General features: G+C 33.6%; 1 protein-coding gene and 1 pseudogene across 1 annotated transcript; both read right to left on the bottom strand.

The window, feature by feature from the left end:
- Nucleotides 1-6,731: 6,731 nt before the first annotated feature.
- Nucleotides 6,732-12,544, bottom strand: LOC118044415 (GDSL esterase/lipase At1g29660-like). Its single transcript, XM_073406069.1, has 4 exons — nucleotides 12,263-12,544; nucleotides 7,439-7,563; nucleotides 7,076-7,318; nucleotides 6,732-6,926 (listed from the first exon to the last, which is right to left on the bottom strand). The coding sequence occupies exons 1-4, from the start codon at nucleotides 12,513-12,515 to the stop codon at nucleotides 6,747-6,749; spliced, it is 801 nt and encodes a 266-aa protein (XP_073262170.1). The 5' UTR covers nucleotides 12,516-12,544; the 3' UTR covers nucleotides 6,732-6,746.
- Nucleotides 12,545-18,918: 6,374 nt separating this feature from the next.
- Nucleotides 18,919-21,140, bottom strand: LOC118044416 (GDSL esterase/lipase At1g29660-like; annotated as a pseudogene).
- Between the last annotated feature and the right edge of the window lie 5,708 nt (nucleotides 21,141-26,848).

Genomic DNA, 26,848 nt, shown 5'->3' with positions numbered 1-26,848 from the left:
AGTTGGACAGTCATTGGTTGCATGTTCCTTTTGTTTCATAGATTGACACATAACATCTTAAACAGATTTTAATTGACCACTCTTTTTTCAATTCTAGTGCTCGACTTTTCTAGTTAAAAGATGCAACTGGCTTAGAGGTCATGATTCTCCCTAAGGTTATAGCATACCTCCACTAGATGTATGAGGTTAAGGTTTTACTTGGTGCCTCATAAGTGCCTGTAGTGTCCAATTTTGCGCATTTTTCAACTAGTAAGTCTAGGTACTTCATTGCTTTATCAGGGTCTTTATTTTCAAAAGTTCTATTGCACATTAATTCCACCATTTGCCTATCTTTAGGTGTTAACCCTTCATAAAAATTATGAAATCATTCTCCATGTTTCAAAACCATGAATGAAGGGCAAGTATTAAGCAAGTCTCGATACCTAACCCAACATTGGTAAAAATGTTCTCCTGGTTTTTTGGAGTGAAAGTGGTGGTGATTTGTCTTTTGAAAGAGTTGGTTTTGTGAGATGGAAAAAACTTCTGTAAAAATTGTTGTTGCATTTCATCCCAAGCATGAATAGATCCTGACCTAAGATTTTGTAGCCATGTTTTAACTTTATCTTTTAATGAAAAGGGTTTGAGATCTGCCATAGCAGGTCCAAGTTCGAGTCAGGCGCGTGCACCTCTTGTAAAAGCCTGGGACAGCCGGGGTTTTACTCGCTCACCTGAGCCCACAAAGTGCGCTTTCCAGAGGGTGGGGTTTCCTCAAATCCAAAAAAAAAAGAAAAAGGGAAAAAAAGCTTTAATCTAAGGTATTTTCATGCTACAATTTAAGTCATTATAGGTGTTATAAACTTCTTCCAAATCTCTTAATGCAAGATATTCATTTTCTAGCATCTAAGCCATGGAAAGAAGATTTAAAAGTGAATAATGTCTTGGCTTAAATTAAAATAGATGCATCTAGGAGAAAAAATATACGATGCATTGTGCAATTGTTTCTTGTTTGATTCATGTTAGTCTCTAAGTGTTTAACCCAATTATTCTCAATTTATTTCTCATATTAATCGAAATTAGTAATTAATAGTAGTAGTAGTAGTAGTATAATAATAATAATAATAACTAATGAAGAAGAGAAGAGGAAGAAGTTTGATGAGAATTTGAGATGCAAGATCAATCGGATAATTAAACAATGAATAAAAAAGTGTCAAGGTTAGGAACCACTAATGTATTTCAAACAAGTTATAGTATAAACTCTTAACTTACTCAAACTGAAAACCCACACACAAAAAAAGGTTCCAGTCGGATGATTGTCATTAATAGCTACATTATAAATTGTTAAATGATCATATTAATATTTTATTTAAGTAATACCAAACTTTTAAAACTGTCAAGAATTCATGATGCTAACTTATGTTAACAACAAATAAGTTCCTTCATAGCACAGGTGAAGATTAATTCCATACAGTTGGGCTATGAGAGTGCCAAGCATTTGTTGTACTAAGTGTTATACAACACAAATCTAGATTAAACCCATTTAACAAGGTAAGTATTAAGAGTAGAAGATAAAAGTAAGGACATGAATTTATTAAACATAAGATCTATGTTGACGTTTACACCATACTTATTGCTTACACAATTAGTTGTTAACCTTTTCACCTTGACATAATAAACTTAGCGAAAAATAATGAAGAAGAGAAATATAAATAAACAAAATAAGAAACATAAATAAGATACCAATTAAACTAAGCTAAATGAAAGGAAATGAAAAGCATAAACAAGATATTAATGAACCAAAACTTAAGAATTATAAAAAAATATTAAAGAGAGAAATAAAGAGATGATTTTGATCTGAACAACCAAGATGCCTAAATGCATGCGCAAATGCCTCATTTTAAAAAGTCAAATTTTGGAACTATTGATTTGATGACTAATTGTTGAGTGGGTGGCCAACTCTTGACTTGGTGAATATCCTTATCTTCTTGTCTGAATAAAACGTCATTTCTAGCATCAAAATTGGAACCACATGTACGCATGAAAGTTATAGGAAATTGTCTTAGCTTTCTAGGGAAAAAATTGAGGTCATTTGGACTTTAGACCTCGAGATATGGGCTGAACACTGAACAGTGTCTGGGCTACAAGACAGATTCGGACTTCTCCGTTGTTGCTATAATTTGGACTTGAAAATGACCTTTTTAAATCTTGGACTCCACATGAAAGTTATAGGCCTATGTCTTACCAAATCTGTTAAAAAAAGTAAGGTCCTTTAAACATCTAAAACTCAAGATATGACCCAATTACCGAATAGTGTTACAGTTTGGACTACACCAACATCTATTTTCTAAGTTTGGCCCTCTCTTTGATACTTCAAGTGTAAAATGATGCATATTAAAAACCTTAATAAAAGTACACTTTTAAGTACTATCAGGCTTCATTTTGATAGTTAGTCAGAATTTTCTTCTTCTTCATCGTTAATTGAATAATCATCACCTCATCTTGTGACAATCTTCAATATGGATATCATCATCTTCATCAACATTTGCTTGTCTTTCTAAGAGCTTTTCAAAACAACATTCAACTCCTCTATGTCAACATCAACAAGACTGCATCGAAAACACGAAAATTTAATTTTCTTTCTAAGTCAATCAAAGGAGCAACTGATATGGTTCAACCAACTTACTAACTTCAAAGACTTCATCTCGCACACCAGTGTCTTCGCCTGTACATCCATGAACGACCAACAAGAATAAGGAGCAGCAAATGACTCGAATAGGTTAAATCCATCTGTACACAACCTAAGACGCACGTTCCTTGATTCAACTAAAAAGTGAGGATGCACATTGTTAAAGTGTTTCCACGCTTCGATGTTAAAAGGATGCACCATTACTCCATCAACCACATCATGTGATTAGTGTCATGTCATATGCTCAGCAATCCTTGGTGACATGAATAACCTCTGCAGTCTAGGTGTGATTGAGAATTAATCTAAGTTTTTTAAATGCCTCATTAAAGTCTTTCCCCTACCAGTTCTAGGTTTGTAACGGGAATGCACCTACATGTCATGTACTCGTCAGCTCAGCATTTTCAAGGTAATATAAATTCAGGCAAAAAGTTAGGGCACATGTTAATTTTTCTAGTATCCTAAAGTCGAGGGGTTTCATCATAGACTTCGCAGCATAAAAGTTCGTCTTTCAACCTGTTTCTTGTCAGGTAAAATGCTTCTCGCCCATGTCAATAATTTTTTTCATACCCGGCCTCACTCAACCCGTGATCTGACTTGATGGTGAACACATGTGATATTGACCGATTTAAAAAATTTACTGTGGGTTTATGCGTGCAACCATCCCATAATGGTTCGTTAGAATCTTTCATATTTTAATAAATAATACCTAGCTGCATCTACATTAGGTTCTTTTTCTATGATTTAGACATTGGCTGAGACATTACCTTGATTCGTTCTCATTACGTCCATAAACTTATGAAGTTCTATTATCCTGTAAGGCAGTGATTAGTATTGGTCATTTTCCGCTTCATGCACGTTGCTAGCACTAGAAGTGACCTAACCACCCTTTCTCCCATTCTCTTATTACAAACAAATACTTCTCTGTGTGCATACCAACTTCCGGCAGCGGCCATCTCCTCTCATACCCTTTCGTTAGAGATGCATCATCATTCAACATGATGGATACATATACTTTTTATTTTGACACTTCTTGTATGGGACACTTTAATACACCTCAAGTAAAATTTCTAGAATAGATATTGCGAAATTAATAAAACACTTAAACCCCGTTTACATATCCATCGCTTCACAATTCTTGTGGTGAATCTCATACTTCCATGACTTCTATTGAACCTCTATAAAATTATGATTGACAACATTATGTTATATGTTAGGCTAAATAAATTTGCAAAAATATTGGCTTACCTTGAAGATTATCCAACAAACTAATACAACTTCTTCAATATTAAATATTAAATTTTCATTATCATTAATTATCAAAACGGTCCATACAAATTAATACATATAAATTTAAAGAAGTTACAACTCCGCAATACCATTGATAAAAACTACAACAGACCTATTAAATAAATTATTAATTATTTTTCAAAACAACACATGTAATCGGTAATTCAATAAAATTTCAATAATTATTAAAACAAATACAATTTTATAAATCTAAAAAAAACCATAACAAGTATAAATGATTATGTAACATTCATATAAACAATGGTACATATATAACAAAATTACATATACTAAAAACAATAAAATTGACATTTAAATGTTAAAATTTAGAAAGATGAGAATTACATAAAAAAAACTTGATAAAATCCGTCGACTCCGTAAATCAGAACACGGATGTTGATGTGATCATAAAACTTTAAGAAATAACTTTTGCTTGTGTTGAGAATAGAGGAGAATTGTTTTTTTTTTTTAGGGGGGGGGCTGGTTGTTTGTAATAGGGAGAGTTGGGATGGGGAAAAAGAAGGAGAATATAAAGGAGGAGAGGGTCAGCAGATGTGGTCATATTTACCTTTTGCTGACGGCTTCACCGACGGAATACTTGCGTCGATGAGTCCATCGGCCATTCTGACGGTAAATAGGTCACGTCAGATTCTAGTTTGAATCTCTCGGTGATTCCATCAGCAATTCAAATGATGAATCAGTCACGTCACCGTACGGAGCTGCCGTTTTGAATCCCTCGTTGATTCTGTTTGGTAACATCACCGCAACAACTTTCACGTTAGCAAACGCCCTTTCTTTTAAAACTAAATATTCCATCAGTCTTCCATCGGTATATACTGGCAGACTATGGTTGGTCGGTATTTAATGACGGAATGACATATGAACAAAATGTCGTCAGTAATGGTGACCGCAAATTACTGATAGAAGTTTTCCGTTGGTAAGTCTGTTGATATTAAGAGAATTTCTAATGGTGTCTTACTACCTCGTTTACTACATTTTGTTTCAAGTTTCGAGTTGAACCTCCACCCTCAGCTTGAGGGGGCATATTATAAAATATACCTATATAGAAAATATTGTAGTCATACTCTTGTATAGTAACTCTCACCATTCTTATTGTATATTGCCCTTTATATATATTAATAGAAAGGATTGACTAACCAATAAGTTAAGCCTCCTAATTATCAACTCCTCAACTCAAATAAGGTGAAAGTTCTTGCAATCGAAAGAACTTAATTCGGAGATAAGCATCTCTAGCGCAAACTTTCAGCAAGTAGATTATATTTGGAGTTATATTCAGCAAATACGTTCATTGGTTTGAAAGGGATCCAGATAACCGGCCATGGAGGTTATGCAGTGAGTTTAATGCAAATCTACTGTTATAAGTATGGCTTAATAAATCCGATACAGGAAATAGGGAAATGAAATTCTAAGCCACTTCCTTGCTGGCTATTTTTCCCATTTTATTAAGTAATTAATTAATATTAGATAATCGTTAAAAAAAAATTGATACGTTACATATAGTATCATAGTGGACTAATTTTTTTTTGTAAATTACTATTTAAAAATTCATGTTTTATCATGGTATGGTTTTTATTTTGCGCCTCCAAAATATATTATATCCCATAATGGTAAGAATTTGACGCAAACAAAAAAAAACACAAAAAAATATAGCAATCATATATATATAGATATATATAGAATTTTTATAAAAAAAAATAAAATATTCTTTACTATAAGAAAACAAATTTTATTTTTTATTACTCAATCAATACTGAATATTCTCAACTCTCTTTGGTTTGGTTGTTTATTATAATAATATTACATCATAAATAAAGCTAAAAGAGTTCTAAATTAAATTAATAAAAAAAGAAAGTTTTTAAATTTATATACACTTGGATATTAATTTGTGTTAGGTATTTAATTCCTCTCGTCTCACTCCCTGTATAATCAAGTATAGTTTTTGTTAAAAAAATCATGAGGAAAAGGAGTTAAGAAGGGCTTAAAATATATCAAAGTCATGCAGCACACGATCAGTTTAGAAATTTGTTGAGATAGACTTCACATCAAGTTGGAGACCTTGATTTTGTGTTATCAGTATAGGAATTTGTAGAGACATTAATTAAAGCTAGCAGTAGAAGCCATGATCTTTAAACCTATCATGTCCACATACGAGATTTCACAGATATAAATATAAAAATGAAGTTGTTTTGGTTTATGCAAGTACGTATGCATCCTTCTTTCAATTTTAACGGCAAGAGTATCTCCGAATCGACTTCTATACTTTAAGAATAAATCCTTCTATGAATGGAGTTTAAGTATGATATCCAAATGATTAAGTCATTATTATTGCTTCTTGGGACTAATGCCTAAAGGCAAATTTTATTGGAATTATATTGTGAAAGGCTATAAAAAGACAGTGGATATGTCTTTCCATTGTTCTTACAGTCACAATATTTTATTCTCTAAGAACTTATTGGACAATCATCTTCTCCATCCCAGTACACATGGTCACTCCTGTTGCTACATGGGACGGAGAGAGATGCACATGGGACTGAACCAGATGCTACCTCACAACAGCTCTCACGGGTATATGTAAAACCTGCAAGCAAGAAAAAGTAATATTGGTATCAGAGGCGTAACAAAAAAGTCGTCTTAAACCGAGAGAGAGAGAGAGAGAGAGAGAGAGAGTGAGGGAGAGGGAGAGAGGGGATTCGTACCTGTATTTGGGTGATCATCAGAATCAATTTCATAAGAGTTTATGTAGGTAAACACAGCATCAGCATGCTTTTCATTAAGTTTATGTAGCAGTGTTGGAAGCTAGCTTGTCGTTGAAAATGTGAACATCACTGTTGAACTTTTCTACACATGAAGAAGATGCATCTACGTCATCGGGATGGTTTTGTATTTTGTGCGGCATACATCCTACCCGAATAAGTCCGAACACAGCTATCTTTCTTGCTCCTGAGCAATACAATTTCTGGCAGCAAGGTAAAAAAAAAACGGAATGAAGTGACATTAAGTAGAGATTAAGTAGGGCTAATTATTGTTTCCACTCACGTCTTTGTTTGTTTCCATTCACGTCAAACATTAATTGTTGTTTTACAAGAGACATTAATTAGGGCTAACCTCCAGCTGAGTTTCATAATTTTCAATGAGAAGTTGAGCAAATTCTTCAGGAGTATATAACTGGCTGCTATTGTAGTCGTCCAAGAAATAATTGTTGAGGTAGTCGTTATGGCCCATATCAGACACATAGATGCATTGGCTCAAGTACTTCCTAGCAACTTCCTCGCTTCCCAAGATCTTGGAAATTCGTGAAACCGTGATATTGTGATTAAATAACTGAGCATTCATTGTAAATAGTTCTCCCTTCACATACTCAAAAGAAACATATGAATAGTTAGCGTTGCCGAAGCAAACAAGATTACGCAAAATTCATACGGAATAATACAAGGTTTTAGTTATGAGAGGCATATGATCAGTAATCACCGCAAGAGAGCCAGTAGAATCAAGGATGCCAGCTCCATTAGATCCATAATTTACACCATCTAGAAAATTAGTGCAACCTCCGACACCAAAATCCGTAATGTAACTGTCGAAACCTAATTGCTCAGCTGAAACGAAAGAATAATAATTAAGATCATAACTGCCCCATTACTAAACTCGGTTATGTTCAGACCGTCGTAAAATTTATGTTTCAAGGTATACAAGAAACAAAAGAACAAACCTAATCATCCTTCTTCTAATAAATTATGTAAATTTCAGCAACAAAAACATTAGTACCAGACTTAGCAAGATTTCTAATTGTAATTTAATAAAACGATCACAACTATCTAGTTAGAACATACTTATTTTATATATTATAGAATAGGAAATTAATATAGGATGTTGTAATCATTACAATTACTCATGTATCTATCAGAACAGGAAGTTAATATAGGATGTTGTAATCATTACAGTTACTGCAGTGTTCTACTGCCTCTATGTAAATAGGAAGGTTGGTTAAGGCACAACCCAACACATTCCATTATTCTTAATTTGGTATCAGAGCCACGAAACCCTAAAAAAAATTAAACCTACTTTTCTCACAGCCTCCCAGCCTCTCTTCTTCAGTCGAACAACCGCTACATACATCTTAAAATTCTGTAGCACCAACAATCTAGCTTTCTTCTTCTCCGGCAATGCAACCCTCTTCTCTTGTAGCGCCTCCTCTGCCATGGCTGGTGAACGCCTCCTCTTGCAGCCCACTTTTGCTGCCTTTACTGCCTCTACTACTGCAAGCATTATCTCCCTTTCTCACACTCATCAAGTCATCTCCCTCAAATTAACAAACACCAATTATTTATATTGGCGTATGCAGATGTTGCCTTATCTCCTAGGCCAAGGAGTTTTTGATTTTGTTGATGGCTCCAACATATGTTCTTGCCTATGATGGTATCTCTCTTCAGGTAAATCCATTTTTTAAAACCTGGAAACAACAGGACCAACTCATTCTAAGTGCTTTTCTTTCCTCCCTATCTATGGAAGTTTTGCATCTTGTTGTTGGCTGTTAAAGTTCTTGTTCGGCTTGGGGCACTCTTGAGTGAGCTCTCGCTTCCACCTCCAACTCTCGTATTATGCAACTTCATGGCTCTCTTCAGGATCTTCGACAGGGTGATGAATTAGTAACTCAATTTATGCAAAAAGCGAAGGCCTTATTTGATGAATTGATCACTGCTGGTCGGCTAGTTTCGTTTGAAGATTTCAATTTATATGTGTTTCGTGGTCTTCGGGGAGAGTTTAAAGACTTAGTTACCAGTCTTATTACCAAGGTTGAACCTTTATCATATGCAGATCTTCACAGCCATCTCCTCACACATGAATTTCTTCACAAATCTTCTGCTGCCATACATGCTCCTTTGCTGCCCACACCCAGCATTCCATCTTCTGCTCTTGTTGCGCAACGCCAGACTTTTGGCAATTATGGCCGCAGCAGGGGTCGCTTCAATGGTGGCTAGTGTCCTAACCAGTCCAATAGTAGAGGCAACTGATTTGCTGGCTGCAAACCTGATCACCGTAGCTTTCAAAACTCCTTATTTGGTGACAATAGGCAGGGCTCTTGGCAATGCAATAGGGGGCAGAATCCACGCTGCTAACTGTGTCATAATTTTGGCCATACAGCTCCCCATTGTCCTCAATTCCAGTAGCGAGGTTATGGCCAACAACCTACTGCCAATCTGGTGCAGCGCAATCTCTCCTCAACCAGTTCTGTTGATTAGTTTCCAGATATCGGTGCCAATCAACACGTCACACCTGATCTTGCCACCTTAATCGCTTCAGAACCGTATCTTAGTAATGATAATTTGCATGTTGGTGATGGTAAGGGCCTTCCTATATCTCATCTTGGTCATACAAAAATATATACACCACATCGTTCTTTCACCTTATCTAATGTTCTTCATGTTCCTGCAATCACGAAACCTCTGCTCTCTGTTTAGAAATTGTCTTGATAATAATGTTTATTTTAAATTTCACCCTCGTGTGTTTTATGTCAAGGATTTCAACACCCATGAAGTCCTTCTCTCAAGTCAAAGTAAAGATGGTCTCTATGCCCTGACCAAGTCTTTCGTCACGTCAGTTCCTCCAGCCTATGGTCTCCTTGCACTTCTGCCTCTACCGATTTATGGCATTGTCGACTAGGTCATCTTACTTCACGTATTTTTCAATTGTTAATCTCGAAAAAGAAGATCATTTGTAACAACAAATGTCTTAATTTTCAATGTCAAAGTTTTCCTTTAGGAAAATCATAGTGTTTGTCTTTAGGACCTACGGGTCACAAAACTTCTACTCTATTTTAATTAATTTTTAGTGATGTATAGGGCCTTGCTCCTCTTTTTTCTTCAGATGGCTATCGTTATTTTGTTATATTTGTTGATGCTTATACTAAATATGTATGGTATTATCCTCTCGTTGCCAAGTTTGATATTTACTCTATTTTTCATCAATTTCAGACTGTTATCAAACGTCAATTTTCATTAAAAATAAAATCTGTTCAAACCGATTGGGGCGGTGAATACCGAAAACTATCCATATTTTTTCAAACCATTGGTATTCATTATCGTCTAATTTGTCCCCATACTCATGAACAAAATGGAACAGTAAAGCGTCGTCATAGGCATATTGTGGAAACAGGTCTTACACTTTTAGGGCAATGTAAAACACCTTTTCGATTCTGGAATTATGCTTTTGAAACCTCTGTTTATCTTATAAATCGCATGCCTACTCCTGTTCTTGCTCATCTCTCTCCATTTGATTGTTTATTTCAATGGTCTCCTGATTATCATTTTTTACGAACCTTTGGGTGTCTCTGTTTTTCTTTTTTACGTCCATGTAATAATCATAAATTGAATTTTCATTCCTCTCCATGTGTGTTTTTTGGATATAGTTCCTCGCATCTTGGTTATCGATGTCTTGACATTGCATCTCACCATATTTATTTGCTAAACCACCCACCGCCACCCACTTTCACCAACCACCCAAACAACGCACAACACTTCGTTCTACCAGTCCAAACAGCCATCCGACAATAGCCTCCACCCATCCCTTGGCCATCATCCCATGCTTGTTTATCTAACCCTTATGATGCAGGTTCAGATCGTCAATTTGTCTCTCTCCTCATGGTCTTGGGGGACTTTCTAGTCCCTCCTCTGCTTCGCCCTCCCTAGCCAGTACTCTTGCAGCTTTAGTCTCTGCTTCCAGCCCCTCCTTTGCTGACAGTCCTGTGCTTAAGGCTGAGCTTTTTTATCATCCTCTCCCGCTGGTCTGCAACTTATGGTTGATTTGTCTTCTTATCAGCTGCCACAGGTCTCCTCGCTACAACCGTCTTCCCCTGCGTCTCCACCAGCACACAGTAGACATCCTATGACTCTTAGACCGCGGCAGCCGAAGACAACTAATGCAGTTGCTTCCACTGCCGCTACTTCTACCTCCACACGGGTACTGTATTCTCCCTCTTTTGAGCCTTTTGCATTCTCTGATGCTGGCCGGTATGCAGTTTGGCATAATGCTATGTGTGATGAGATCGCCGCTTTTTGCGAAAATTGCACTTGTTCCATTTTATCCTTCGATGAACGTTGTTGGCAGTAGATTGGTATATCAGATCAAATGTCGTGTTGATGGTAGTATTGAGTGCTATAAAGCGCACCTTGTTGCTAGGGGTTTTACCCAGCAGGAAGGTATTGATTATTCTGAAACCTTCAGTCCAATTATTAAGTAGGCCACTGTCCGATTGGTTTTCTGTATCGCCGTTTCGCGAAATTGAAAGATTCGTCAGTTTGGTATTTATATTGCCTTCCTCAATGGTGTTCTTACTGAAGAGGTCTACATGAAACAACCTCCAGGTTTTATTGACTCTTCTCTTCCATCTCATGTGTGCAGATTGCACAAATCATTGTATGGTTTGAAACAAGCACCGAGAGTATGGTACACTAGTCTAAGTGATTTTTTGCTCTCCATCGGTTTCCGAGCTTCCAAGGTTGACACCTTCCTGTTTATATTATGTGATGGTACTAATATCTTTTATCTCCTAGTGTATGTTGATGATATTCTACTCACGAGTAGTAACTCTGCTATGCTCCATCACCTTATACAGTTACTCAGCTCTGAGTTCAAGCTTCATGACTTAGGTGTTGTTCACTACTTTCTGGGTATTGAAATTCAGTCTACCAGTATAGGTTTAATGTTGTGTCAACATATATATATTCTTGACATCCTCACCCGAGCTGATATGATTTCCTGCAAACCAGTTGATACTCCAGTCTCCCCTTCGAAAGTCATTTTATTATCGGATCATTCATTCTCTGATCCTACACGATTTCGTCAAATCATGGGTGCTCTTCAATATCTTACCTTCACCCGTCCAGATTATCACTTTGTCCGTGACCGTGTTGGCAAGAAAGAAATTCAGATTTGTTTTGTTCCCTCTCAGGATCAACTTGCCGATATCTTCACTAAACTGCTTCCTGTTGCATCCTTTACTGCTTTTTGGTTCAAGCTTCGGGTTGATCCCCCACTTAGCTTGAGGGGGCATATTATAGAATAGGAAATTAATATAGGATGTTATAATCATTACAGTTAATCATGTATCTATCAGAATAGAAAATTAATATAGGATGTTGTAATCATTATATTTACTACAGTGCTCTGCCGCCTCTATATAAATAGGAAGGTTGGTTAAGGCATAACCCAACACATTCCATTATTCTCAACTTTATATGTTAAAGAAAACTAAAACACTATATTTTGTATTATAAGATAGGAGAGAAAATAGCAGACCAATGGTGTCAGCTATGTTGAGACCATTGATGCACTTTCCTGAAGCCCCAGTGTCAAAGTCTATCCCATAAGGAAGGTAATTAACTTTAGCTGATTTGTCAAGGTAGTTATTGTTTTTGTTATCAAAGAGAGAATCTCCAAAGACGAAGTAGCAAGGAACTTGAGGTACGACCTTTCCATAAGTCCAGTGTTGCCAGTTTGACACCAACAACACCGAGGACAGCACCCACAATGCCTTCAGCCCACTTTCCATTGACAAGTAAAATGAAAAAAGGAAACATATACAATAAATATAGAAGGAAGAAGTGCGTAGCCAGGGAAGAGTGGTTTGAAGTAGAACGAACCAGGTCTATTTATAGAGTGGAGATCTAGTTATCCGGTGCTTCTTGTGTTGCGAACATCATAGTCACGCAACCCACACACAAAGACATTAATTTCCATAAAGCAAAGTAACTTGTACTTAGGCACCAGTACTTTTAGAAACGGAAACCTACACATAACAAATATTGATTCGTGAACGAGAAGTATAAGAATGACACCACGAAGACAGTTGTTCTTAAATAAATTGTTTTTTAATTTTTTAAAGAACCATAAAAGAGAAGTATTTTGTTGCGCTAATTCATTGCATGAGCTCATGACTCTTCAATTTTGGTCAATCATGAGGGTGAAATTACATGGAGTTAAAGAGAAACATAGGTCTTTAAATTTACTTGAAATATAACTTCCACACTAACCCTTCAACTACCCTATAATCCATTAGCCCTTCAAGTCTTAAAATATGCGAACCATTAGAGAGAAGGAATGAAGGGACAGAGTTGATTTCATATGAAAAATAAAATAAAATTATGAAACAAGGTATACAGAGGATGTCCCACATTTTTAAAATATTTTTCCATAACTTACCCCCCTTCATGTAAACATAAACTTCGTCAAGTCTTAGCTTCAAGACAATATATCCTATGAAGGTGAGAGTGGTAAGAACATAATTAAGGAATAGATAGAGAGGCGTTATGAGAGGTAACTCGACATTCTCAATAATGATTGCCATTCTTTATTATTTTTGTGAAATAATTTCTTAGAGAAACTTCATTCTGCAATCTTCATTCTTCATATGGTAATTAACGTAATAGAAATTCCAACATTGTCACTTATATCAAAATAATCTAAAAACATATAAAAAATTATTTTAAATAAAAAAAATATTTAAAATTTTAGTTAATATGATTTGCATTGTGTTTTGAAACTGGATCTAAATAAGAGGGCACGTGCAGTATTATGCCGTTTAGCTTTTTACAAACCTTAATTTTCACAATATCTTGTAAGATCACAACAAAAATCATAATTCAAAAAAACTAAAAATTATAAAATATAAAGCGATCAATACAGAGGAAAAAGGGCATGGAATTTGATATTTTTGTTATTATTTCTTAAGAGAAACTTTATTCATTAGCTGTATGGGCATAATTATAAGTGGTGTTTATCAATCACTTATAAGGCATCAAGGCCCTCATGAAACACACCATACATGCATAGTATGCCACATAAGAAGAAATTTTCATAAATATATATAGCATGGTGGTCGAACTCCGGTTTTTTTTTTTTAGAGTTCTCATGTTTTGAGATAGTTGTTGAGAGAGGTGTAATTAATAATTAAAATAATTTAATCATTATTGTGCCCAAGAACAGAGCAAGAAAATAAAATTAAAAGGGATCAAATTAGATGAATTATTTTAGAAAGGCTAAGATTTTAGTTGTTTCACTACTAAAACTATAAATATTGTTAAGGAAGGGGTTGGAAAAAAAAACATTTTCCTGCAAAGACCGGGGCTCTTGCCAATCCTACTGTCTCCGCCACTGATTGTACCCCACATATTTTTCAATCATTGCTATCACTATTTAATGCATATTTTTAACCCTTCTTTTTTATTTTAAGAGATAGGTTTACTAATTCTAAAAAATAAAAAAAAACTTATTTTAATTTAAATTTTCTCATAAATGTTTCGATTTTCTATTAAATACATCTCTAAAATCATATCATTTTTTTTAAATAGTATGCCAATAATACTATATACATAAAATTTGAAATTAAATGCTTAACTTCTTTTGTTTTTTTTTATCTTAAATAATTGACACAAGAAATTTATAGAAACAAAAAGTAATTTTTTGAAAACAAATTAGTTTAGATGTCAATAATATGTGTTAAAACCTAATTATAAAAGAGGCATTGTTTTTATTTTTTTTAAAATGATGTAGATCTAAAGACAAATAACTTACTAGTTTGACATTAATTTAATGTGTGATGGCGATAACTACTATGTTAGATGACAATAATTTTACCGAGGGTTATGATGTAAAAGATGGGTGGCTTTTCTGAAGTAGTTGTAAAACATGGTAGTGAAACTTTTTATTTTCTATTGGAAAAAAATTATTTTGTGATACTGAATTAGCCCTTTTACTCCAAATCTAGAAGATTATGTCATTTAAATAAGGGTTTAGAAATTGAGTTTTGTTATCATATACGAATGGACTGATCGTATTATTTCAAGGACGATCAATTTAATTTGATAATTGAATATACTATAAGGCTGAACCGAAAGGACTGTTGGCAGTAAGAAAAATAGTATATGATTGAATTATTTTGGATTCTTGGGCATAATGAAGCAATTCGGTTTTAAATCTTCGGCTACCATAATTACTGCGGACTTGCAGGCATGTGGTGGAGGTGTAAGAGCCGTTCGAAGAAAAGCACCTTGTGTGCTCAATTTCAGATCATTGGTATGAAAAACGTTCCAGAAAATGAAAAAAATTAGGCAATTATCATACAAATTAAATAAAAAATAATGAATTAATATAACATCAATTTTTTATATATATAATATAACACATTTTTAAACATCATTGTTGATAAAAATAATATATAATAATATCATATTTTTGAAACATGATATCAATTTAATTAAAATTTTATCATCAATAATTTAGCTTTAATAAAAAAAAATTAATTAAATTTTTGTCATTTTTATTATATAATAAAGTATATTTATTGAATTCAGTCTTAATAGTTTAAGTTTAATAAACATAGCATAGCATGACTGAAAAACATGAAAGGATATCACTCTAATTAATATTTGAAAGGCATGCATTTTTAATTCGCATAGACCACTCCCCTTTTTATTTCACAAGCCTCAACTTTTCTAGAGTAGAAGTTTAGATTTATGAGGTCATTAAACAACATCTAACAAAGGTTGTCAATTCCGTTCCGTTCCGTTTGAAATAACCGAAACATTCCATATCAATTTAAAAAACGGAACAAAACGGAACAAATTTCATCTCATTTTAAATCTCGGTCCGTTCCGGATTTTTTGGCTAAATTTCTCCCAAAACGTCCTGGTTTCATTCCACATGTTCCGTTCCGCTCTTGAAAAGCCATTGAATCAAATTGAACCTTGCTCAATTTCATTAATTAAACCACCCGATTATAAAAAACTCTTTTTCATTACTATTTTCAATATCAATGATATTAATAATAATATTGAAAATTATTATTACTATTTTCATTAACAATGATATTAATTTTTTAAAATTCGATTTATTACTAAATGTATATGGTTTATATTCATGTTGTTTTTTTTCATGTTTATACTTTGTAGGAATTTGAGCAAAACAAGGGATGCTTTAGATTTCATTAGCCACTTGATAACATTGACCTAACTTTATATTAAAAATATTTTTGTTAAAACATTTTACTTTCATAATATTTTGATATTTTGTTTAAGTTAAATTACTTTAAGTTAAAGATCTATTTAATCTTGACTATTTAGAAATATTTTAAATTTTGAAATTATATTTGTTTGACATTGTGCTTGTATTGCATAATTTATAATTAATTTATCTTGAATTTGAATTATGTTTGTTGAATATATATATATATATGAACAGTACAACCCCGAAACGGCATGCCGAAACACTCCGAAACTGAAACATTCCATTTTAATTAAAAAAACGAAACACTCACCGAAACGAAATTAACAATTACCTTGCATCTAACGCCTCATTAACCAATGTAATTATTCATTAAGGTGTGGTTTGACCACCTAATTTTGAATTTCTAAAGTCAACAATCCTAAAGAAATTGTTTGTTCTCTTTTTTTAATTAGTTATTTTTTAAATTCAAATCTAAGGACTAGCATCCAGGAAATTTTATTCATCAATTTTATTTCCCTGCATGTTTTCCACATTTCAAGTATTATTATTATACTTTACATATTCAAGCATTCTGAATTAGGTTATCTTAATAATGAATAGGTATTTATTCTTTGTTATAAAATTGAACACTCTTACAGGGTGTTTATTTTGCATAATATTTTATAAAAAAAATATTTTCCTGGTTTTCCAATTAATTATTTTTCATAAAATATTTCATGGTTAACTTTTAAATTTAGTTCATATGTTGTAAATATTTTCAGCTTATGAGGTTTTTTAAAATATTTTATAGATAACAATTAAAATATCATCTAATAATACCATTATTATCCTGTGACCTCTACCAACCTCTTACCCTTATCCTTACACTAGCCATCAATGCTGCTACGAGTGTGTTTGTTTTTTATATAGTTTTTGTGGTTGTGATTTTTAAAAAATAAGTTTTTTAAAAATATATGTAATTAGACGTGGTTAGTTGTATTTAGATACATGTTTGGTAAAAATTATGGTTAAGATTTATGTGCAGCAAAAAAACATGTATAAAATGTTTGGATGTTGTTGCTTTTTAAAAGTGTTTTTTACTTGGAAATGCATCAAAATAATCTGAAAATACAAAAAAAATTAAGTAAAGAAAAAAATAAAAAAAAACTTCAAATTTTGATAAAAAAAAATGTTTTGTGAAACGCAAAAACAAAAGATAGTTTTTACGAAACTCAGTTAAAAAAACATGTAAAAAATGCTTCACAAAAATTGTGTTTTCAAACTCAATTTTTTGATGGCCCCCACAATATAAAATACAGTTTGGTGTATTACCAAACAACTAACTATGTTTTTTACTCCGCAAACACAAAAACTAAGACTAAACAAACGCACCCTTACAACTATTGCTATCATTATTTTATCACCTAAATATATCATTATCATTTTACTACCACTATATTTTTGTCACATCATTATTTATAAAAAAAATATTATGAAAATACTATCCATATAAAATGTTTTATATGTAAAATATTTTTATATTGGCAAAAACAATTCTCTCTTATATAAAAATTAAAAGTCACAATTACATAACTACATTGATAAAAAAAAATTCACAATTGCAAATTTAATTTATATTAACTACTTGGATAAATGATTTTTTTTCATATATAAATTCAAATAAATTAAAACACCAAGTTACCAGAACAGCAGTAACAAGATGAAAACAGTGCACACGTAGAAAAAAAAATTGATAAAATACATGAAAAGAGAACCAACATTAAAACACCAAGAGCTTTTCTATTTGCAACCAATTCAGCTTGATTTGAATACATTACTCGGATCATGATTGAAAATAGTTATTTCACAATACAAATTCCAAAACTAATTTTTTATTTAATTATATGTAATTAAAAAGTATTTTTTTAAGGGATTTAGATTTTGAAGAAGAAAATATATTTTTTAAATTGAAGTCCCCATTCCTTATTTATAATCTTTTTTTTTATGAAAAAGATCTTTTTATTAATTATATTATTTTTTAAATAAAAGTCAAAGTAATTAAAATAAATATTCATAACAATCTCAATACTTTAAGAAGGGAAAAAATTATTTCTTGGGAAAAAGTTTCATTTCCTTATTGTTTTTTTCTTACAAAAACATGTCGTTTTAGGAGCATATTTTTTAAAATTATAACTTATTTTAATCTAAAGAGCAAGTTTCAAACAAAAATAAAAAATAAAAAACTCATGTCTTCATTGAATATTCATATACAATTTTTTTACAGTATTGTGCATATTACTCTCATATATAATTATTAACAAAGTTATTACAAATGTAACTATAAAAAGCTATCATTTTATTTTAAAAAAAAATATGGCATAATCAGAATTTTTTTAAATATCATTGTAAATAATAATTTAAAGCAATTTTTTTAAATAAAAACAAAAGTATTTCTTGGCTCAGAAGGTCAGGCTAGCATGGCATTTTTTCTTTTAAATTAAAAAAAAAAAAAACTTTAAGAATTCATCGATAACATTGCTACTGCTGAACCAACTGTCATTTGCACAGCATGATGGCCAACACTTTTAAGTTTCTCCTAACCTGTATAGTATCCTTATATCTGAGCTACCACGTCTTGCTACACTGCGTTCAATACAAAGGAAAAAAGGGGAAAAGCCGAAGTGAGTCAAAGAAAGATAAGCTTATCATGTTCACATATGGGACTTCACAGATACAAATATAAAAGTAGAGTTCTTTTGGTTTATGTACTTACATATGTATCCTTCTTTTGATTTCAATGGCAAGTGTATCTCCGAATAGACTTCCATACGTTAAGAATAAATCTCTCTATGAATGGATTTTATGTCTGATATCCACATGATTAAGGAATTAAGTAATTGTTATTGTCTTCTTGAGGCGAATTCCCTTCTAGCAGGCATCATTACGAATTCATTAATTAAAATCATAACAACTTTCGGAATGCGTAAATGCAATTTTTATTGGAATTATATTGTGCAAGGCTATTGAAAGACAGTAAATATGTCTTTCAATTGTTCTTACAGGCACAATATCTTATTCTCTGACTGCTTATTAGACAATCGTCTTCTCCATCAGAGCTGGGCATGGTTGATATCGTAAACATCAGAATCATCAAACTTCAGCTTAACTAGTTCGCTGATATCATATGGATAGGCGTCCTTTGGTGACTGACGTTTATATGCTCTTTTTCCGAAGGCCCAAGCTTTATCTTCAGTAAAATGGGCTCCATCCCAGTACACGTAGTCACTCCTGTTGCTACATGGGAAGGAGAGAGATTTAAATGGGACTGAACCAGGTTCTACGTCGCAACAGCTCTGACGGGTATGTGTAAAACCTGCAAGCAAGAAAAAATAATTTTGGTCTCACAAAAAAGTCGTCTTCAACCGTGAGAGAAAGAGAGCAAGGGAGGGAGGGGATTCGTACCTGTATTTGTCTGATTATCAGAATCAATTTCGTAAGAGTTTATGTAGGTAAACACAGCATCAGAATGCCTATTATTAAGTTTTCTGAGCAGTTCTTGAAGCTTGTGGTTGAAAATTTGAACATCATCATTGATGACTAAACGGCGAGGGAATACGACCAACGTCAAGTAAATTTGTCTAAAACGAGAGAAACTCTCAGGAACTCAAAGAGTTTTATTCAATAATAATTAAGTAAGTTTCTCAAAACCCTAACCTAAACTCATGACGGATAAGGAAACGACATGTTTGAGATAAATGCAGAATATGAAAGGCCTATAAATCCTGAGCAAGTAGGAATTGACGGAAGTCAATTCGGACTTGAAAATCACTAAAACAAAACTTTCCTAAAATGGCAAAATGACGATGGGACCGAAACGATGGATGACAAAATTGGTTGGACATCAGGGGCAAAGCCGCTCTTTGACTCCAAACGTCGAAACGCATTGACTCGGTGAGTTCGCGGCATTGACTTTCGACGAAATTCAATTGCCTTTGAATTTCGGGTGATCTCTCTTGAGCATGTAAGCTTCCGCTACTTGTTCTACATTAATTGAGCTTGTATGCACATGAAGATGCATCTAGTTCATTGGATGATGTTGGACGCATACATCCTACCCGAATAAGTCCGAACAGCTATCTTTCTTGCTCCTGAGCAATACAGTTTCTGGCAGCAAGAGAAAAAAAAAACGGAATGAAGTGGGGGTCTTTGTTAGTTTCCAATCGCGTCAAACATTATTTGTTGTTTTACAAGAGACATTAAGTAGGGCTAACCTCCAGCTGAGTTTCGTAAGTTTCAATGAGAAGTTGAGCAAATTCTTCAGTGAGTATATAACTGGCTGCTATTGTAGCCGTCCAAGAAATAATTGTTGAGGTAGTCGTTATGACCCATATCAGAAACATAGATGCATTGGCTCAAGTACTTCCTAGCAACTTCCTCGCTTCCCAAGATCTTGGCAACTCGTGAAACCGTGATGTTGTGATTATATAACTGAATATTCATGGTAAATAGTTCTCCCTTCACATACACAAAAGAATCATATGAATAGTAATTAGCGTTGCCAAAGCATACAAGATTCATAGTACTGAATAGTATAAGGTTTTAGCTATGAGAGGCATATGATCAGCAATCACCGTAAGATAGCCAGTTAAATCAAGGATGCCAGCTCCATTCGATCCATAATTTACACCATCTAGGAAATTGGTGCAACTTCCGATACCAAAGTCCGAAATGTAACTGTCGAAACCTAATTGTTCAGCTGAAACAAAAAACAAGCTAGTGAGAACATGTATATTTTCTTTTAAAGAAAACTAAAACACTATATTTAATTTTGGAATACAAGGGAGGAGAGCAAACTGCAGACCAATGGTGTCAGCTATGTTGAGACCATTGCTGCACCTTCCTGAAGCCCCAGTATCAAAGTCTATCCCATAAGGAAGGTAATTAACTTTAGCTGGAGTGTTAAGGTAGTTATTGTTTCCGTTATCAAAGAGAGAATCTCCAAAGACGAAGTAGCAAGGAACTTGAGGTACGGCCTTTCCATAAGTCCAGTGTTGCCAGTTTGACACCAGCAACACCGCGGACAGCACCCACAATGCCTTAAGCCCACTTTCCATTGACAAATAAAATGAAAGAAGGAAACAGAAACAATAAATATAGAAAGAAGAAGTGCGTAGCTAGGGAAGAGTGGTTTGAAGTAGAACGAACCAGGCCAATTTATAGAGTGGAGATCTAGCAATCAACTTGTAAGCCACCTGTTCTACGGCAAGCCACCTGTTTTTTTTTGCAATCTAATTATTTACTTGCTTTAATAATTTTTTTCAATCTATTTGTAAGCCCACCTTATAGATCTGATAGTACTTATCATGTCTCCTTAGACTTGTCACTTGCCAGTATTTATTTACCTTTATTTTTGGGAGTTTGCTTTCTCCTTCAAATTGATCAAATATCTCTTTATTTAATATTAAATGAGTACTCTTTATTCTCTGTACCTTGCTTTAATAATTTTCGCTTCTTTTGATAGTAGCCTTACGAGCTCTTTTTAAATTTCTTAATGTAGTAATTTCAAACCATTTTTTCCTTTTTTAGTTCTATGACAAAATATAAGTTATTGTTTTTTTTTTTTTTCAAACTTTTCTTCAAATTAGAATTGGTAATTGAATAGGCAATTACACTTTCTTCAAATAGCCAACTAGGTATATCCCTTTATGTGGTTTTTTTTGTTTATTTTGTAAAAATATATTTATATCAGGTAACATCATCTATAATAATGTAAATATCTGAATACCTGATTTTAAAAATGTTTTTCTAAGGTTCAAATATATCACTTTCAAAATTAACTTAATACCTTCTTGTTTTGCTATGGTTATAGTGCATTTTGTTTAAAAAGTCTTAAAATGAATGTCATAACTTCTATGTACTCACTGGGATCTTTGACTATCCTAGCCAAAATAGTTAGTGTTACTTATGGTTTTGTTCTATAAAGGGGTTCGTGAAAATAACCCCCCATCTCTTTCTGCTTATTGATGGAGTTAGATGGTAGTACAGAGGAACTAATGAGAGGTAGCTTCACAAAAGGATTAGCAACATCATTATCATACTAATTAGTGTGTTTGGCGATATGTTCCCTTGTTGGTTGGTTATGCTTTTTTAAAAACTATTTAAAATTAATTATCTTGATTTTCTATAAATTGGTTGCAACTTATCAATCTATTTAGAATATGAAATGATTATATGAAGGTATGGTTGTGCATCCAACTTCTAAACCCATCTATCTTAAGTTTTGGGCTAATTATATGACTATTGAGTTTACCTTATTGAAATGTAGCTTATAGGGGATTAAACAACCTTTTTAAAGGTTGTGGTGGCTATAGATAAAATTCTTAAACGATGTACGCTTCGAGGGTAAGCCATACTTCATAAGTAATTATGTCCAAATTGGGTTAAGCTTGTTGTGGTGCCTTGTGTGTAGGAATGTAATATTCAAAATGAGTTTGAGAATTTTTAAATATTCCTATTGGAGTGCTTATTATTGCAGAATATCCTAAGACTTAACCTTAGGTGACCAAATAAACAATGTGCCAAATTGACTCTTTCTTAGTTCATTTAAATTTTATTGGCTATGACTTGTATGGTTTTGCTGACTACCATAATATTATTATGATAAGTTGTATTAATTGTATTTACCATACAAACCAAATAGTCCTCAAATCAATGTTAAATATGTTTAAAATATGATAAAAGGTTTTTCCTTTAAGATTGCCCTCAAATAGGTGTTAAATAGATTTGATTAAGTGATTCTTTCTTTTTCTTCTCTAATTGATATTGCAGTCCACCACCACCTAATAAAAGAGATAGGGATGAAGGCTTTTTCATTGCTATTGTATACTATTGTTGCTATAAGAAAAGATTGTTGACATAGATATTTGATTTCTTACATTACATGATCAATCATTTTTTAGTTATTTTTCTTAGAGGCTAATGGTTTAAATACAAACTTGATTAATAATTGATGTTTAACTAAACTTTTTGTCTAGATATGGCATCTCATCAAAGTTCTAAGTGAAACAATCCTTTTAAGTATGCAATAATGATACTATAAATTCATGATGATTATTAAAAAAATTCCTACTTATATAGGTTGGTTTAAGGTTATCTTTGGTTCTTATGTTGACTTTAATTAATGGATCCTAAACATTAGTCTTTCTATCATCCATCTCTGATGGTGCCAAATAAAGATTTGTTATATCAGGCATTGTAGTTGATCGAACATCTTCGCTTAATTTTGTTAAACAAATTATGTTTCTATACTTGATCTTGTTATAGGCCTTTATATAGGTAAATATATCATTGTCTCTCATTTAATCTCGTGTTTCAAATTATAATTGTAACATTTTCTAATTGTAAAGAAATTGGCGTAGAAAAATTGATTGTTTGTCACCTTATTCAGAAATTTTCTTACTCATTAAAAAATTGGTTGTTAGTCACCTATATGGTAGATGCCTATGAACTAGACTAGACCAACATTGTTCTTGTAGAGCTATATGTGTGCTATATTGAATTCACCATAAATAACTTGTCAATAGCTTTGATGATCTTAATGGATCCATTTAGTAGCCCATATATCAATGTTTGATTTAATAAGGATGACATACATATATTAATATGTACCCCATCTTGCCCAAGTAAGGCTTTATAGCTTCTATTTGTTTTGACTAGAAAAACTTTATATAGAACTTGGACCAAACTGCTAAATCCACTTGCATCATCCAATAAAGTATCATTTACTCTACCGATAAAATCTAACATTACTACTTTAAAAGGAAATATGACAATATTATTGTGACTAATATTTTTTATCAATGTCAAAACTATGGAATTATATGGAGCATTATACCATTATCAACTAACACCATTTGTACTAGTACTCCATTAAAACTAGTTATTATTTACAAGAGCTTAATGTACCAACTTATAGCCCTTATTTTCTTAAAGAATGACAAGCTTAATCCCTACTTGATTATAGGTGATAACTAGTTGATCTATATAATTTTTACCTTCTCTTCCATACTATCTCAATAGCCATTATCAAGATTATCGCACGTCACCCGCGCGGCTTCGGCGGTGATTTTTTTTGTTATGCATTTGCTTGATTCGTTCGTTGGGAGTCATCACCTGGTATTTCATTAAGGGCTACTAAGAAACCCGAGTGTGCTAGTCTTGTCAAAGATTCATGGGTAAGGGACTGGTTGTAGTTAGGGAAGGTAATAGCACCCCTAATGCACCCTACCTGAGGTAAGCTGCTTCATGGCTTTGATGTATTAAAGTTTTAAAATTTTTGATTTTTCATCAAATATTAGAAATACGACTTACGTATAAGTTCGTAATTCTTTATCGTGAGCAAATCAAAATATTAAATTCTTTTTTCACCTTTGCAATTTTATCATGTAAAAAAAAAAATCCATAGATAAATAAATAAAAATTCAAAACACACACACATTCACTTTTACTATATATTTTTTCTTGGTTTTTTTTGTTTTTTTGCATCCACATTTACAAAATACAAATTATAAAAACTAAAAACTAAACAAATATTACATTAAACAATTTGAAAATTACAAAATAACCCAAAACAACCCAGAACAGTGTTAGGCCGACTTCTGGAGTTACCGGAATAGTGATGGTGCATTGGCCTCACGCATCGCCGCTAGATGACAGGGGAAACAGGGGGGGCTGGTCTGCTTTCTTCTTCTTTTCCCTCCCCTATTGGCGGTGAGGATCCCAGTCACCTACAAATCCATGAAAACGCAACAAATGAAAGTTAATTTTAGTTTTTTCTTTCCTTTGTTTTCAGATCTGCTTCTCTCTTGGTTTCGCCTTATTCTCCATTTTAGGCAGCCGACTTTAAGGTCAAGGCGTCTATGGCTGTGGTGCTTGGACTGCTTCTAGAGGTCAGTGAGACGACGTTGTTACGATTGAAGGTGAAAACCACGAGTCTATGGTTGTTGAAGCTGTGGCGGAGATGGGAACAACTGTTGAGCAGGGAAGCTAAGATGTGGTTGCCAGTCTATACTAATGAGGGAAGATCCATTATGGTTGACGGTGAGGGAAGAGACAATGATATGTGGTCTGGAAGGCGGCGTCCTCAGTGGTAAAGAAGAGCAACAAGGAAATGAGGGGAGGATAAGATGTAGGCGGCCTCTATGGTCGGTTGGTTCTCTGTAGGGGGAAGGTTGAGAGAGGAGAGGATGTTGGCTTTGTGAGATGGGAGGCTATGTTTGGGAGAAGACGCTGGAGGTGAGGGCTTTGTGTTGATGACTGTTAAGAGGGAGATCAAATATCGTTGGGCAAGGGGGGAGCGGCCTGTTGGCTGAGGGAGAAGGAACGGTTAGGGATGGTAGTAGGCTAATGGAGAGTGGGAGGAAGAGGATGATGAGTAGCGAATTCGGAGAGAAAACCAAAACCATGGGGGGCGGCTCTTTTGTTAGAGATAGGTTTAGGTTTAAGTTTAGGGTTGTGTTTTTTTTATGTGTTTTTTCTTTCAAAATTGCCCCCTCCCACCTTTTTGTGTGTGTTGAAGGCTACTATATATAGGTAAAATATTGTTTGGGCCTCAAAATTGGTCCCTCAAGTTTCATTTTTTATAAATTTGACTTTTCTTATTTTTTTGTATTTTTTTTTAAAACAAGCAATATCAACGTCGATCAAAGAGGAAAATTAATGATTTTAAAAATGATGCGTGAAAAGTCAAACGTGTTCGAAAGATTTGTAAAAAATAGAAATTATTTTTTTAGACGACGTTGAAATTGCTTAAAACGATGCAAATATATTTTTTTGGATTTTTGTTGTTTTTGTTTTGCTATTTTTGGATTTTCCAAAAATTTTATAAAAAAGGTGGGTCAAAATTTGGGTAACAACATATGCCCACTCTTTACAATGCTTACGAAGCAAAACTCCTCAATGTTTTGCATAGTAAGCTTTGTAAAGAAAAACTTGTCTTCTTATCTTCCTAACTTGCTCAACAGCCACTCATCTAAAGACCTTACTTTTTTTTTGTTTCTTTCTCTCTTCCTTCTCTTTTCTTCCTCTTCTTTCTTTCTTTCTTTCTTTCTTTCTCTTTGTTTTTTCTCTTTTTTTTATTAACCTAAAATCCCATCTGGCGACCTCCTTTAACCAAAACCAAAGAATGTGTGTAGCTCGGTCAACCTGAAATTCCATCTGGCTATTCCCTTTAACCAAAGCTACCTAAGATCCCATCTAGCGACCTCCTTTAACTAAAACAAAAGAGCATATGTAGCTCAGTCAACTTGAAATCTCATCTTGCGATTCCCTTTAACCAAAGCTACCCGAGATCCCATTTGGCGACCTCCTTTAACAAAAACCAAAGAATATGTGTAGCTCAGCAATTCCCTTTAACCAAAGCTACCTGAGATCCCATCTAGCAATTCCCTTTAACCAAAGCTACATGAGATCCTATCTGGCGACCTCATTTAACTAAAACCAAAGAATGTGTGTAGCTCAGTCAACCTAAAATCCCATCTGGTGATTCCCTTTAACCAAAGGAAGTGAGGGCTCAAAGGCGCACTCGAAATGAGGTAGGGTTAGAAAACAGACTACCTAAAAGGTGATGATGAAACACCGATCTAACAATGTTGACAACCATGTATTATGATCAATATGCATGTACACGTACCTAAGAAATATAGTTCCCCATTTCTTTATGGTGTCTTTTTTTTCTCAAAAGTTGAAGTGTTGATAGTAAACATTGATGGTTTTGTCCCTCTTACTTACGTAAGTCATATCGTGTGATCTTGACCTTTAGGACGGACTTGATGTCATCATACTTCTTTGTCCTCCACCCATGATCTCAAGGGTTGTCAATTTTGCCCAACACTTTTCTTAGGA

The sequence above is a fragment of the Populus alba genome, chromosome 18 (assembly GCF_005239225.2).
Source record: "Populus alba chromosome 18, ASM523922v2, whole genome shotgun sequence".
Lineage (NCBI taxonomy): Eukaryota > Viridiplantae > Streptophyta > Magnoliopsida > Malpighiales > Salicaceae > Populus > Populus alba.
The sequence above is the reverse complement of the archived record's forward strand: the minus strand, read 5'-3'. Positions and strand labels throughout refer to the sequence as shown.

What these genes read in the sequence shown, in the direction of transcription:
- LOC118044415 (XM_073406069.1), bottom strand. Translation starts at nt 12,515, where the DNA reads ATGGAAAGTGGGCTGAAGGCATTGTGGGTGCTGTCCTCGGTGTTGTTG. An exon ending in CAACATAGCTGACACCATTG is followed by an intron (nt 7,564 to 12,262) that starts GTCTGCTATTTT and finishes CTTTCGTTTCAG; the next exon opens with CTGAGCAATTAGGTTTCGAC. An exon ending in ATTCTACTGGCTCTCTTGCG is followed by an intron (nt 7,319 to 7,438) that starts GTGATTACTGAT and finishes GAGTATGTGAAG; the next exon opens with GGAGAACTATTTACAATGAA.